This window comes from Salvelinus sp. IW2-2015, linkage group LG11, assembly GCF_002910315.2.
Source record: "Salvelinus sp. IW2-2015 linkage group LG11, ASM291031v2, whole genome shotgun sequence".
Taxonomy (NCBI): Eukaryota; Metazoa; Chordata; class Actinopteri; order Salmoniformes; family Salmonidae; genus Salvelinus; species Salvelinus sp. IW2-2015.
Window position 1 is genome coordinate 20,814,998 of NC_036851.1, and position 16,605 is coordinate 20,831,602.

Consider the following 16,605-nt stretch of genomic DNA (forward strand, 5'->3'; position numbering starts at 1 on the left):
TAAGTGCCCAAGCACCCGAGTACTTTCTGGCTGTCTCGTTTGCTAGATCCCTGATACATCGGAGTTTATACAACCTCACAAGATTTGTTCCATCACGCCGAGTGTGGCTACTCAGAGAATCAATTCCGAAATCGACAATCACTATGTCGCTCAATTTTAATAAGTCCAACTTCCCTCAGCGCACCAGAAGTACAGTTCTGCTGTTAGGCTTCTCGGAGCCATAGCGTCGTAGGCTAGTAACTTTGTGTCCCAAAAATGGCCCTCCATCCTGTTATTGTGCACAAGAGTGCGATTGACGCATGATAGGGCGAAACGATATATAACCCCAGCTTTTTCACTCGGGTGGCCTGATAGTACAAGGCCGCCTTAATTTGGGACACCTCTGTAGCGTCTAGAAACAGGCATTGGAGCCAATGAAATCGCGTGGGCGACCTCTCCTTTCATCGGTGGTCTGATGAACTTTTTTCTTGAAAATGTACTCAGGTTCTTCGAGAAATGGCGTTCTCTATAAATTATTAATATCCTATATGAAGCGCCAATTGGGTAGTATCTGTCTTCCTTCTTCCCCGTTGAGGTTCTGATTGAATAGAGGACTGAAGGCCTGAGGGCAGATTTTAGACCCCTGGCAACACATGATGGCTGAATATGATTGGATAAAAGATCTAACATAAAGACCAGCCCTCCAAATCTCAACCTGGGGCTGGAAGCAGTGCAACCAAGAGGAAAGCTATGAAATGAAGAGTATAACTCTTACTCTGGGGAATAATTTAATACATATTTGTGGGAAAATATATTTAAAAAAAATATTATATTCTGATGATGTTTAGGCCAGCAGAGAAGGCCTTGCTGGCCCTGACGGCCCACCACTGCAAAAAACAGACCTCCATCTTCTGCTAGCTTGCTACCCATGGCTCGGCTAGCTGTCTGAATCGCCGTGACCCCAACCAACCTCACTACTCACTGGACCCTTATGATCACTTGACTAAGCATGCCTCTCCTTAACTTCTTTATGATAGGGGGCAGCATTTTCACTTTTGGATGAATTGCGTGCCCATAGTGAACTGCCTCCTACTCTGTCCCAGATGCTAATATATGCATATTATTATTACTATTGGATATAAAACACTCTGAAGTTTCTATAACTGTTTGAATGATGTCTGTGAGTATAACAGAACTCATATGGCAGGCAAAAACCTGAGAAAAAATCCAAACAGGAAGTGAGAATTCTGAGCCTGGTCAATGTTCAACTCATCGCCGATTCAATTTCTTGTAAGATATGGATCTGTTTGCACTTCCTACGCCTTCCACTAGATGTCAACAGTCTGTAGAACGTGGAATGAAGCTTATGCTGTGTTGTGGGGCCGGATGGGAGGGGAATGAGTCAGTGGTCTGGCAGATTGACAGTTCCTGGTCACGCGCTTTCCTCATGATATCGCCTTGCGTTCCATAACTTCTACAGACGGAATGCTCCGGTTGGAACGTTATTGGATATATATGATAACAACATCCTGAAGATTGATTCTCTACTTAGTTTAACCAGTTTATTCGACCTGTTATATAAATTTTTGAAGTTTTCGTCCGAGTTCGCCTGCATTTGCGCGAGCGTTTGGACATGTACACTAAACATGCTAGCAAAAGTAGCTACTTAGACATAAGTAATGGACATTATCAAACAAAACAACGATTTATTGTCGAACTAGGATTCCTGGGAGTGCATTCTGATGAAGATAATCAAAGGTAAGGGAATATTTCTGATGTAATTTCGTATTTCTGTTGACTCCAACATGGCGGAGAAATGTTGTTGTTTGAGCGCTGTCTCAGATTATTGCATGGTGTGCTTTTTACGTAACGTTTTTTAAAAATCTGACACAGCGGTTGCATTAACCTCTTTGGGCTGCAGYYGCAGTATTGAGTAGCCTGGATAAAAGGTGCCCATTTCAAACGGCCTCGTACTCAATTCTTGCTCGTACAATATGCATATTATTATTACTATTGGATAGAAAACACTCTCTAGTTTCTAAAACCGTTTGAATTATATCTGTGAGTAAAACAAAGCTCATTTGCAGGCAAACTTCCTGACAGGAAGTGGAAAATCTGAAATCGATGCTCTGTTCTAGGGCCTGCCTATAAATGTGCTTGATATGTATTAGTATACATCGCACTTCAATACGCTTCCACTAGATGTCAACAGGCCAGTGAGAGAAAGAATGGAGTGTATAACATGATCTGAGGTCGAATAAAAGCTCTTGGCATGACGTGACACCAATTTCGTGTTTTCTGGAACGCGCGAGAAGGGACCTGGTATTGCCTTCTGAAAAGCTGGTCGTTATATGACGACTAATATCTCCGGCTTTGATTTTATTGTGATAAATGTGACAATATCATCGTAAAGTATGTTTTTCAATATAGTTTTATTAGATTATTGAAATTTTTTCAGGACGTTAGGCGTGTTGCTTTGTCTGCGTTTGTTCACGAAGGAGAGCTTCCGCGCACTTTGCTAGCTTCCATGCTAATTGACTGGAGAAGAGGACATTCTAAAACCAAACAACGATTGTTCCCGACAAAGGACCCCCTTGTACAACATTCTGATGGAAGATCATCAAAAGTAGGACCCATTTTATGATGCTATTTCTCATATATCTGTCGAACATGTGTACTATTAGTTTGCGCCCAGATTTTGGGATCTCTCCGCTTATAACGTAAGCTGGATGTCGTAATGAAGTTATTTTTAGAATTCTAACACGGCGATTGCATTAAGAACTAGTGTATCTATCATTTCCTATACAACATTGTATTTTTTAGTAACGTTTATGTATAGTTTATTTGGTCAGTAATAGGTGAGTGTCATAAAAATATCCGGACATTCTGGGAAAAATATGCTACGTTAGCACAATGTATAACCACTGATTTCAGCTCTAAATAAGTGTATGTATAACCTGATGTTATAGGACTGTCATCTGATGAAGCTTATCAAGGTTAGTCAAAAATTATTATTCTTTTGCTGGTTTGTTACGATCGCTAACTTTTGCTGCTGGTAAATGGCTTGTGTTTCTGGCTATTGTGGTAAGCTAATATAATGCTATATTGTGTTTTCGCTGTAAAACACTTAAGAAATCGGAATATTGGCTGGATTCACAAGATGCTTGTCTTTCATTTGCTGTACACCATGTATTTTCAGAAATGTTTTAGGATGAGTATTTAGGTATTTCACGTTGGTGTCTGTAATTAACTGGCTGCTTCAGTGCTATTGTGACGGTAGCTGTGATGGTAGCTGCAATGTAAAACTGATTTATACCTCAAATATGCAAATTTTTCGAACAAACATAGATTTATTGTATAAGCCATGTTATAAGACTGTCATCTGATGAAGTTGGTTCTTGGTTAGTTAGGTTCGTTTTGTGCATGCTACCTGTGCTGTGAAAAATGTCTGTCCTTTTTTGTATTTGGTGGTGAGCTAACATAAATATACGTGGTGTTTTCGCTGTAAAACATTTTAAAATCGGACATGTTGGCTGGATTCACAAGATGTGTATCTTTCATTTGCTGTATTGGACTTGTTAATGTGTGAAAGTGAAATATTTCTAAAAAATATATTTTGAATTTCGCGCCCTGCACTTGAAGTGGCTGTTGTCATATTGTGCCCGGCTTCGGGCTTGCAGCCCAAAGTTAAGAACAAGTGTATCTTTAATTATATGTAAAACATGTATCTTTCATCAAAGTTTATGATGAGTATTTCTGTTATTTGACGTGGCTCCCTGCAATTTCTCCGGATATTTTGGAGGCATTTCTGAACATGGCGCCAATGTAAACCGAGATTTGTGGATATAAATATGCACATTATCGAACAAAACATAAATGTATTGTGTAACATGATGTCCTATGAGTGTCATCTGATGAAGATCATCAAAGGTTAGTGATTAAAGTAATCTCTATTTCTGCTTTTTGTGACTACTATCTTTTGCTGGGAAAATGGCTGTGTTTTTCTGTGGCTATGTACTGAGCTAACATAATTGTTTGGTGTGCTTTCCCCGTAAATCCTTTTTGAAATCAGACATGTTGGCTGGATTCACAACATGTGTAGCTTTAATTTGGTGTCTTTCATGAAAGATTGATTTTTATAGTAATATATTTGAATTTGGCGTGCTACATTTCGTTTCTGGCTTTTGGCCAAGTGGGACGCTACTGTCCCACATATCCCAGAGAAGTTAATGTCAATATGCCTTGTCTATTGCTGTTCTGGTTAGTGTTTATTGGTTTATTTCACTGTAGATCCACTAGCCCTGCTCATTATACCTTATCCAACCCTTCAGTTCCACCACCCACACATGCGATGACATCACCTGGTTTCAATGATGTTTCTAGAGACAATATCTCTTTCATCATCACTCAATGCCTAGGTTTACCTCCACTGTATTCACATCCTACCATACCTTTGTCTGTACATTATACCTTGAATCTATTTTATCGCCCCCAGAAACCTGCTCCTTTTACTCTCTGTTCCGGACGTCCTAGACGTCCAATTCGCATAGCTTTTAGCCATACCCTTATCCTACTCCTCCTCTGTTCCTCTGGCGATGTAGAGGTGAATCCAGGCCATGCAGTGCCTAGATCAACTCCTATTCCCCAGGCGCTCTCTTTTGATCACTTCTGTAACCGTAAAAGCCTTAGTTTCATGCATGTTAACATTAGAAGCCTCCTCCCTAAGTTTGTTTTATTCACTGCTTTAGCACACTCTGCCAACCCGGATGTCTTAGCCGTGTCTGAATCCTGGCTTAGGAAGACCACCAATAACTCTGAAATCTCCATCCCTAACTACAAAATTTTCAGACAAGATAGAACGGCCAAAGGGGGCGGTGTTGCAATCTACTGCAGAGATAGCCTGCAGAGATCTGTCATACTATCCAGGTCTGTACCCAAACAATTTGAACTTCTACTTTTAAAAATCCACCTCTCTAAAAACAAGTCTCTCACCGATGCCGCCTGCTATAGACCACCCTCTGCCCCCAGCTGTGCTCTGGATACCATATGTGAATTGATTGCCCCCCATCTATCTTCAGAGCTCATGCTGCTAGGTGACCTAAACTGTGACATGCTTAACACCCCGGCGATCCTACAATCTAAGCTTGATGCCTTCAATCTCACACGAATTATCAATGAACCTACCAGGTACAACCCCAAAGCCGTAAACACGGGCACCCTCATAGATATCATCCTAACCAACTTTCCCTCTAAATTCTCCTCTGCTGTTTTCAACCAAGATCTCAGCGATCACTGCCTCATTGCCTGCATCCGTAATGGGTCAGCGGTCAAACGACCTCCACCCATCACTATCAAACGCTCCCTGAAACACTTCAGCGAGCAGGCCMTTCTAATTGACCTGGCCGAGGTATCCTGGAAGGATATTGACCTCATCCCGTCAGTAGAGGATGCCTGGTTATTCTTTAAAAATGCCTTCCTCACCATCTTAAATAAGCATGCCCCATTCAAGAAATTTAGAACCAAGAACAGATACAGCCCTTGGTTCTCTCCAGACCTGACTGCCCTTAACCAGCACAAAAACATCCTGTGGCGTTCTGCATTAGCATCGAACAGCCCCCGTGAAATGCAACTTTTCAGGGAAGTTAGAAACCAATATACACAGGCAGTTAGAAAAGCCAAGGCTAGCTTTTTCAAGCAGAAGTTTGCTTCCTGCAACACAAACTCAAAAAAGTTCTGGGACATTGTAAAGTCCATGGAGAATAAGAGCACCTCCTCCCAGCTGCCCACTGCACTGAGGATAGGAAACTCTGTCACCACCGATAAATCCACTATAATTGAGAATTTCAATAAGCATTTTTCTAAAGCTGGCCATGCTTTCCACCTGGCTACCTCTACCCCGTTCAACAGCACTGCATCCCCCATAGCAACTCGCCCAAGCCTTCCTCATTTCTCCTTCTCCCAAATCCAGTCAGCTGATGTTCTGAAAGAGCTGCAAAATCTGGACCCCCACAAATCAGCCTGGCTAGACAATCTGGACCCTTTCTTTCTAAAATTATCTGCCGGAATTGTTGCAACCCCTATTACTAGCCTGTTCAACCTCTCTTTCGTGTCGTCTGAGATTCCCAAAGATTGGAAAGCAGCTGCGTTCATCCCCCTCTTCAAAGGGGGACACACTCTTGACCCAAACTGCTACAGAACTATATCTATCCTACCCTGCCTTTCTAAGGTCTTCGAAAGCCAAGTTAACAAACAGATCACCGACCATTTCGAATCCCACCGTACCTTCTCCGCTATGCAATCTGGTTTCAGAGCTGGTCATGGGAGCACCTCAGCCACGCTCAAGGTCCTAAACGATATCTTAACCACCATCGATAAGAAACAATACTGTGCAGCCGTATTCATTGACCTGGCCAAGGCTTTCGACTCTGTCAATCACCACATCCTAATGGGCAGACTCAACCGCCTTGGTTTCTCAAATGATTGCCTCGCCTGGTTCACCAACTACTTCTCCGACAGAATTCAGTGTGTCAAATCGGAGGGCCTGTTGTATGGGCCTCTGGCAGTCTCTATGGGGGTGCCACAGGGTTCAATTCTCGGGCCGAATCTCTTCTCTGTATACATCAATGATGTCGCTCTTGCTGCTGGTGAGTCTCTGATCCACCTCTACGCAGACGACACCATTCGGTATACTTCTGGCCCTTCTTTGGACACTGTGGTAACAACCCTCCAGACGAGCTTCAATGAAATAAAACTCCACCTTCCGTGGCCTCCAACTGCTCTTAAATACAAGTAAAACTAAATGCATGCTCTTCAACCGATCGCTGCCTGCACCTGCCCGCCCGTCCAGCATCACTACTCTGGACGGTTCTGACTTAGAATATGTGGATAACTACAAATACCTAGGTGTCTGGTTAGACTGTAAACTCTCCTTCCAGAATCACATAAAACATCTCCAATCCAAAGTTAAATCTAGAATCGGCTTCCTATTTCGTAACAAAGCATCCTTCACCCATGCTGCCAAACATACCCTCGTAAAACTGACCATCTTACCTATCCTCGACTTCGGTGATGTCATTTACAAAATAGCCTCCAACACCCTACTCAACAAATTGGATGCAGTCTATCACAGTGTCATCCGTTTTGTCACCAAAGCCCCATATACTACCCACCACTGCGACCTGTACGCTCTCGTTGGCTGGCCCTCGCTTCATACTCGTCGCCAAACCCACTGGCTCCAGGTCATCTACAAGACCCTGCTAGGTAAAGTCCCGCCTTATCTCTGCTCGCTGGTCACCATAACAGCACCCACCCGTAGCACGCGTTCCAGCAGGTATATCTCACGTGTCACCCCCAAAGCCAATTCCCCCTTTGGCCGCCTCTCCTTCCAGGTCTCTGCTGCCATTGACTGGAACGAACTATAAAAATCTCTGAAACTGGAAACACTTATCTCACTCACTAGCTTTAAGCACCAGCTGTCAGAGCAGCTCACAGATCACTGCACCTGTACATAGCCCATCTATAAATAGCCCAAAAACCTACCCTCTTCCCCTACTGTATTTATTTATTTATTTTGCTCCTTTGCACCCCAGTTTTTCTACTTTGCACACTCATCTACTGTCAAATCTACCATTCCAGTGTTTTAATTGCTATATTGTATTTACTTCGCTACCATGGCCTATTTATTGCCTTTGCCTCCCTTATCTCACCTCATTTGCTCACATTGTATATATACTTATTTTTCTACTGTATTATTGACTGTATGTTTGTTTTACTCCATGTGTAACTCTGTGTTGTTATATGTGTCGAACTGCTTTGCTTTATCTTGGCCAGGTCGCAGTTGTAAATGAGAACTCTTTCTCAACTTGCCTACCTGGTTAAATAAAGGTGAAATAAAAAATAAAATAAATAAATACAAATAAATACAAAATTCTGTATCTAAATAAACATCATAGGGAGCACTTCATATGAACAAGTATTATTTTATATTAAAAAGTACTTTATATGTCACGTTCTGACCATAGTTCTTTTGTGTTTTCTTGTTTTAGTGTTGGTCAGGACGTGAGCTGGGTGGGCATTCTATGTTTTGTGTTTCTATGTTGGGTTTGTTGTTTGGCCTAATATGGTTCTCAATCAGAGGCAGGTGTTTGCCATTGTCTCTGATTGGGAACCATATTAAGGTAGCCTGTTTTCACTGTTGGTTTGTGGGTGGTTGTTCCTGTTCGTGTGTTCCTGTTCTTGCGTTCATCAGTTTTTGTGTTCTCTAGTTCAGGACTGTAGCTTCGTTCGGTTTTCGTCTGTTTATTGTTTTGTTCATTATAGAAAAAGTATTCTAATAAATATGGATACATACCACGCTGTGCTTTGGTCCTCCTCTCCTTCTACCGACGGAAGCCGTTACAATATATATAATCTTGGTTAACCCAGAGCTAAAGTCTCATGTAATTGGTCAGATGCTTGATTAAGTTCTGGGTCCATGTTAAGAGAAGGAAAGAAGAGCTCAACCCTCTCTCTTTGCAAGTTATGACAAATCTATAGGTCAAAACCTCCCCTTCTGAAATTCGAAAGATGCTAACACCTGCAAAATCCTGATTTGTCCAAAGCACCGGAACTAATGCTGCTCATTATCTCACATCTTTCATTGTATCATGACAGCTCTACGGTACCATTTCTGGTTACACAGTCCGTCTACGAGAGATTACAATATGTATGATACTAATTATCACTAATATTAGTTTAAGCTGGAGCTAGAGTTGTGTTGCCAGTGTTGTCAGACTGTGTGGTGGCAGGCGTCTCTCTAATTGGTTGAGCAGTGTATTCTGACGCCCCCCCCCTGAGAGTCATTGGCGTGGAGACAGAACAGAACACTGAGCAGGTGAGTCACGGCTCTGGAGGTGGCTTTCTTCCATCATCCCCATGCTGCCCACCTAAAACACTTCACCTTAAACTCAAAGAATGAGAAAGACTGTTTACACACACACCCCCAGACACGCACACACACATACACACTCACTATTCACTCACTCACTCACTAACTCTCTCTCACTCAGACACTCCTCACAATCTTCTTTACTGTCATTTTTCAATCTTTGGTTTGAGCTCAGTTTGAGTGTAGGAGCCATGAATGGGGTAGAAAGCTAACAATGCTCTAACACAAGGCCAAATCCTCCTATGACTACAACAGAGTAGCTCCTCTATCAAAAGGTGTCTCTCTCTCTACACCAAAGTATCATGGCACAGCGCAGGTAGAATACATTGCTTTCCCCTTAAGCTACTGATAGTCCATCCATCTGTGTCACTACATTTTGAGATGGCAGGCACCCCAGTGATGACAGACACTTGTCACACTGGCACGGCTCGGAGAGAGGCCAAAACAAAAATGGAACCGCACCGCAGTATCAATTTTGTATCACGTGTGTTCCTATGTCCTGCCTGAAGCATTGCTGCCTGAGGAAAATCACAACACATTATCATTGGCAGGGATCCAACTGAGACAAGAGGGAGATTATAAAAGCCTTTCAATTTCATTATGGTCTCTGTAAAGTGTTTCATTGAGTTGAGAGTGAGCAGAGGTAATGAATTGCTCCATACAGGGGCTGACTAATGGTTTTGTGCAGGACTCTGGGGGATACATGCAGTACAGTGCAGTACAGTACAGTAGGCTAAACTAGAGTAGAGTAAGGGAAGTTAGCGGCACAGCCCCTTCAACAGCTATAAAGGGTTATCCTTATCTCTCTCTATCTCAGTAAGAAGTAAGAAACTGTCCCTCTTATTTGTTTAAACTTGATTAACACTTTGCCATGTGATGTTACAGATCTATGAGGGACCATGAAGAGGTTTGTAGGGGCTCGGGGTTGATTACAGACTGTTAACTTTTTAGGGATAGGGGGCAGCATTTTCACTTTGGATGAATAGCGTGCCCAGAGTGAACTGCCTCCTACTCTGTCCCAGATGCTAATATATGCATATTATTATTACTATTGGATAGAAAACACTCTGAAGTTTCTAAAACTGTTTGAATGATGTCTGTGAGTATAATAGAACTCATATGGCAGGCAAAAACCTGAGAAAAAATCCAAACAGGAAGTGGGAATTCTAAGGCTGGTTGATTTTCAACTCATCGCCTATTGAAATCCCAGTGGGATATGGATCTGTTTGCACTTCCTACGGCTTCCACTAGATCTCAACAGTCTGTAGAATGTTGAATTAAGCTTCTACTGTGATGTTGAGCCGGATGGGAGCTGTTTGAGTCAGTGGTCTGGCAGAGGGCCAGGTCCTGGTCACGCGCATTCCACATGATATCGACTTGCGTTCCATTACTTCTATAGACACAAAGGAATTCTCAGGTTGGAACGTTATTGAATATTTATGATAACAACATCCTAAAGATTGATTCTATACTTAGTTTGACAAGTTTATTCGACCTGTAATATAACTTTTTGAAGTGTATCTTTAATTATATGTAAAACATGTATCTTTCATCAAAGTTTATAACGACTATTTCTGTTATTTGATGTGGCTCTCTGCAATTTCTCCGGATATTTTGGAGCCATTTCTGAACATGGCGCCAATGTAAACTGAGATTTTTAGATATAAATATGCACATTATCGAACAAAACATACATGTATTGTGTAACATGAGTGTCATCTGATGAAGATCATCAAAGGTTAGTGATTAATTTTATCTCTATTTCTGCTTTTTGTGACTCCTATCTTTGGCTGGGAAAATGGTTGTGTTTTTTGGACTTGGCGGTGATCTAACATAATCATATGTTGTGTTTTCGCTGTAAAGCATTTTTTAAATCGGACACGATGGGTAGATTAACAAGATATTTATCTTTCATTTGCAGTATTGGACTTGTTAATGTGTGAAAGTTATATATTTCCCAAAAATATTTTTGAATTTTTTTGAATATTTTTGAATTTTTGTCGAGGGGTTCCGCTAGCGGAACGTGTGTCCTAGAAAGGTTAACAGATAACTATCCACAACCCTTCCACTGATATCAACTACCCACTATATTCTACACAGTTTTTTACTTCATGCTGTCTGATGCAACTCTGGGTGACTAAGCAGCTTTGTCTTGTTTCATTGCCTTACTACCCAAAATCATCGCTCCAGCAAAACGCTATGCCACTCCGACGGACTTTAGTTTCTTCTCCGCTATGAGTCTGGATCTGAGTACCTCCCCTACGATTTCTAGAACGTGAACACATTCTAACCATTCTGGTTGGTCGCAGAAACTGATGGATTGGGCCAAAGCCAGAACACAAAGCGGCATTTTGAAAATTCGTCATTGGCTTTGATACTCTGATTGGTTAGAGATGATCCGATCGCTGATGACTTTGTTTTGTATAACACCCCTAATTTTGACGTCACCACAAACGACTTCAACGATGGCAGTCTAGGACTGAAGTATTTGGCGAACATAGAGCAGAGGAAGAATTCATTTTGAGTTGTCAGATAAGTTGTTTCATGGGTGCAGTGGTGATGTCCTCTAACAGATGTTTTACACCGTCATTAAGAGGCAGCCATCTTGCCTTGAGTAATTGGGTAAACAGACAGACAGAGTTCAGAATCTCACTTCAGGTTTCTCTGACAGTTCATGACCTCATGGGAATACACAAATGGGAAGAGTAGGAGGCTGTGTCACTGCCAGAAGAATGAGGTTATCTGCAATGGAAATGTTACAATTCTGGCTTAATTTGACTTTTAGGAGTTTAAGGTCTCTCTCTGTATCTCTCTCTTTCTGTCTGTCTCTTTCTTTCTCTTTCTGTCTCTCCTCTCTCTCCCTCACAATCTCTCTCTCGTCCCCACGTTCTCAGTTCTAGAAATATCCCTGTATATTCACTAGGCCTGTGTCTCATGTAACCCAGGTAACAAGAGCACTATAAATAGCTTAAGCCCCTCTAGTTTCGTAGTTTCCGGCTGTAGTCCGTAATTCCACAGTTTTAAAGGGAGGTATTTTAACCAGACTGTCATTACTGCAATTGTAGTCACTATTCGTCTCAGAGTTAAATCACTTGCTCACCTAACATCAATAAGCAACAAGGGCGTGTAAATGTGTGTGTGTTCATCACTCACTTGTGCAGGACAGCGATCTCATTTTCTATGCTGTTCTCTTTGCCTTCCAGGGCTTTCTTAGGGATGCATTTGATGGCCACCAGTTTCTGTGTCCTCTTCTCTTCTGCTAGGACCACCTCGGAGAAAGCCCCCCTGAAACACAAAGACAGGTCAGCCAAAGACATCACAGACCGCCAATCTTATTCACATCATTTTTCTCAGCAACCATTTTAATTAGTAATCCAGGCCATCCCTCCAAGAGAAAACAGAGGAAAAAGTCATTGTAAAAGGTTATGAACCAGAAAGAGCCCAGCTCTACAGTTGGAGCCCATTGTCCATTCAAACCATTCTAAATGTTACTAAGAGGCCTAGATACAAGAAAATATTTTCTTCATTTCTCCTCTAAATGGATACTGAGGAAACTAGACATTTGCCTGGGAGGATATTGGTTGGCATTACTATGTATATTTTCAGTGCTCCAGTACCCATTCTGAAGTCAGTGGAGCAAGATCTGGAAAACCTCTCGCAATCTTGTCTCAACAAGCAGCGGTTACAAAACCTTTTTTGCAATTTTACTCAAATAAAACAATTTTCTAGTCTCACTAGATAAAATATACTATATTTCTGGCCAGATTCTAAACCCACAGTTGGCCGTGACCCAGGAGGCTTTTTGCCATGATGACATACCACTGGCTGCTGATGCATCATCTGGGAAACACCATAGGTCAACTCGTGAGAGAGATAGACACAATGAAGAATGACAGAGAGAGTGGGAGAGTGAGAGTGTGTGTGAGAAAGTGAGAGAGAGAGAGAGAGAGAGAAAGTGAGAGAGAGAGAGAAAGTGAGAGAGAGAGAGTAAGGATGTTCCCCAATGATGGAAAAAGTTTGGGAACCACTGATCTAACTACTGTGGAAACGGAACCCAGCTGCAACCCAAGGGGACTGGCCACAGTCCACCACGTAGGAAGCACTGTTATAAACTGATCATTATGATTCTGGGCCCAAATCTAGCCCTGCATCAGGGGGTGGGGAGGTTACCAGTTCAAATTCCTCTCTAGAATCTGGGGCAGTTGCCATTCTGAACTATGAAGCCGCCCAGGAGAGACCAGACAAGAAATGGCAGAGAGTGCAATCATTCTCCAAAAAAAGACCCGTGATAATGACAATGATGGATGATGATAATGATAATGATGATCTCATAAGCTTGCCAGTCTGTTTCAGGATTAGCCAGCTCTATTGACAGTACCACACCCTCTCATGTGTCAATGTGTTCTGTTTACTCAGAAGATACGTAATTACAGAGAGTAAACATGATCTAGTCTAAACAGTACATTTAGATGTATGACTGATAACGATGCCTAAGAAAAAAACATCTAGAAAGATTTACTCACCTATAAGTATTTCATAACCAAACAACATCGATCGCTCTGATTAAAGCAGAAAATCCTGAGGGATGTTAAGAAAACAAGTCTATGCAGTATGATTACTAATTCATAAGAACAGAGCAAGTGGTTTTGGTTCAGTGACGTGCTGTGGGTCTTGGCTGAGATGGAGCAGAGCAGAGTTGTGGGTGTGTTTACTGAGCTGATCCTAACAGGATGTTCTTATCATCACCAAGAGACACAAGTCCGGGAAGACGCCTGGCCCTGATGCTATTCAACACTAAACTGTCTCAACATACTACTAATACCAGCAGACAGAGCCTCCTCTGAGATACACTCACATAGACACTAACCAAACACACACCTATCACAACAGTTCACAGCTGTGCTCTTCTATACAGACTACGGTACTAGTCAAACAGTCAACTAAACTAACAATTAGTCAACAGTATTTCAGTCAGTCAACAGTTAAAACAGCCAAATGTTCACATAGTCAAGCATCCTAGCAGAAATGTATTTTAACAGCCAACTATCCCTTCACAGTCAGTCTCTAAAATCAACATTTTGCTTCAGAGCTTCTAAAGACAGTCTGTCACTATGCTGACAGTCTAGTGTCCCAACGGAGCCTTAAGATCCTCACTGTTTGAAAGCAACACTTGTACATAAGCATAGCCAGGTCCCTAGGGGAGGGAGTAAACAATACACTCAAAGCCAATTATATTGAAGCTATATTCTCAGTGAAAAAGTATTGTCCTCTAACACTGTCACGCCCTGATCTGTTTCACCTGTTCCTGTGATTGTCTCCACCCCCTCCAGGTGTCGCTTATTTTCCCCAGTATATTTATCCCTGTGTTTCCTGTCTCTGTGTGCCAGTTCGTCTTGTATGTTAGTCAAGTCAACCAGCGTGTTTTTCCCGTACTCCTTTTGCTATTCTCTTTTTGTTAGTCTTCCCAGTCTTGACTCCAGCCTGACTCTGAACTACTTTCCCGCCTGCCTGATCATCCTGCCTCCACTGACCTTGATTCTGCCTGCCCTTTAGTACCGTCCGGACCGTTTTGACCCTTTTGCCTGTCCACAACCATTCTCTTGCCTTACTCTATTGGATTTATAAATATTAATATATTGTAAGACTCCAACCATCTGTCTCCTGTGTCTGCATCTGGGTCTCGCCTTGTGTCGTGATAGTACAAACTGGCCATGACAGACCCAGCAGACTTGGACCAGCTCTGCCAAGCTGTCTCCCTGCAGGGAGCCACCATTGGGAGACCTCAGGAGTTGCTACAGGGCCTTTTGGAAGGACTCAGTTCCTTGACGGAATGCCACGACCATGGGTTAAAGGTTATTATGGAGAAAATCAGGGAGTTAGCTCAGAGACTGTCTGCCACCTCTGGAAAAAAAACAATCACCCAGTAATTTTTTCCCTATTTGTGGTGAGTTTGTACAGCCTATCCCGTCTCCCCGTGAACCCCGCGTACCTCCTCCAGAGCGATATTCAGGGAATCCTGGTACCTGCCGGGGTTTTATTTCGAAGTGCTCGCTTATTTTTGAGCTACAGCAATCTTAGTTTTCATCAGACCGATCAAAGATAGCATATATAATTACACTAATGTCAGGAAGGGCGCTCTCCTGGGCTTTGGCAGTTTGGAAACAACAATCTGCCATTTGCGGTCCTTTTGAGGAATTTATGGCAGACGTGAGAAAGGCTTTTGAGTCTCCAGTATCTGGGAGAAAGGCTGCCTGACGTCAAAACTCCCGTAGTGTGGCAGACGACGCGGAAGACTTTCGCACATTGGCCGCTGAGAGTGCCTGGAATCCGGAGTCTCTTTTCGATACTTTTCTGCACGGATTATCTGAGGAGGTAAAGGATGAGCTAGCTGCTCGGGAACTGCCGGTGGACCTCGACTCCCTTATCGCCTTAACCATTATAATTGATGGACGCCTAAGAGAACGCAAGAGTGAGAGGAGGTCTGGTCTCGGGCAAACTCGTGCACCCGATATGGCACGTTCACCTTCTATGGAATCCGGAAGTTTCCGAAGGCAGCTCTTCCTAGAGGAGTTGAAGCCACCTGAGCTCTCTCTCGTGAATCTACGACGGGTGAATTGGATACTCCTGAGTCTATGCAGTTGGGAAGAACTAGGCTATCAGTTTGGGAGCGCTCACGGAGGATGAATAATAACTGTTGTCTGTACTGTGGAGGGGCAGGACATTTTATAGCTACCTGCCCTATTAGGAAATTCTTGTCTCTCGTGGGTACCAGTTCTATAGTGAGTCAGACTGAGAGTTCTCTAATTCCCACACCCTTTTTTGTGCTTGTGCTGTGGGGAGACCAATCTAAGTCTCTCCGAGTGCTCATTGATTCTGGGGCTAATGAAAGTTTGATGGATGCCACTATTGCTTCGGAGCTTGGTATTCCCTCTCAGCCTCTCTCTGTTCCCATGGATGCTAGCGCACTGGACGGCCGCTCTATAGGGGAAGTCACCCATAGTACTGTTCCCGTTCAATTATGGGTTTCTAGTAACCACAGTGAGACCATACAGTTCCTCCTCATTGCAACGCCCCATGTTCCAATTGTTTTGGGATTTTCCTGGCTCCAAAAGCACAATCCTGTGATTGACTGGACCACAAGCTTCATCCTGGGTTGGAGCCCATTTTGCCATTCCCACTGCCTTCAAGCAGCACAGCCTTCCCCTAGTCGCCTTCCTCAGGAGGTTAGCAAGACTGTGGATGTCTCTGTTATCCCCACGGAATACCAGTGTTTAGTGTTTAGCAAGGCACGTGCTACTTCCCTTCCCCCGCACCGTCCTTATGATTGTGCCATTGATCTTCTCCCAGGTACTACACCACCTCGGGGTCGGTTGTACTCTCTGTCCAGACCAGAGACCATTACTATGGAGAAGTACATTGAAGAGTCTCTGGCCACTGGGGCCGTCCGTCCGTCTGCATCTCCTGCCGGCGCAGGGTTTTTCTTTGTGGAGAAGGACAAGACCCTGCGCCCGTGCATTGACTACCGGAGACTTAACGATATCACTGTCAAAAATTGTTACCCCCTACCTCTTCTCTCCTCGGCGTTTGAACCATTCCAGGGGGCTACCGTGTTTTCCAAGTTGGACCTTCGGAATGCCAACCACCTGGTTCGGATACGCGAGGTGGATGAGTGGAAGACATCCTTCAACACAGCCAGTGGA

The 16,605-nt window shown here is 43.1% G+C and overlaps 1 protein-coding gene across 2 annotated transcripts in view; it reads right to left on the minus strand.

Annotated features, from left to right (window-relative positions):
- The window catches only part of LOC111969967 (calcium/calmodulin-dependent protein kinase type 1), a 105,873-nt gene that overhangs the window by 16,408 nt on the left and 72,860 nt on the right, over positions 1-16,605 (minus strand). The window contains exons 1-2 of one of the 2 annotated variants that reach the window (XM_070445578.1): positions 13,429-13,531; positions 12,059-12,190 (exon numbers count right to left, since the gene is read on the minus strand). Coding sequence is in view for 1 of the 2 variants with exons in the window: in XM_023996387.2 (XP_023852155.1) it covers positions 12,059-12,190 (132 nt within the window). In the remaining variant the exon portion in view is untranslated. Of the gene's footprint in view, positions 1-12,058; positions 12,191-13,428; positions 13,532-16,605 lie in introns of those variants that run through there. The other variant, XM_023996387.2, reaches the window with a different exon arrangement.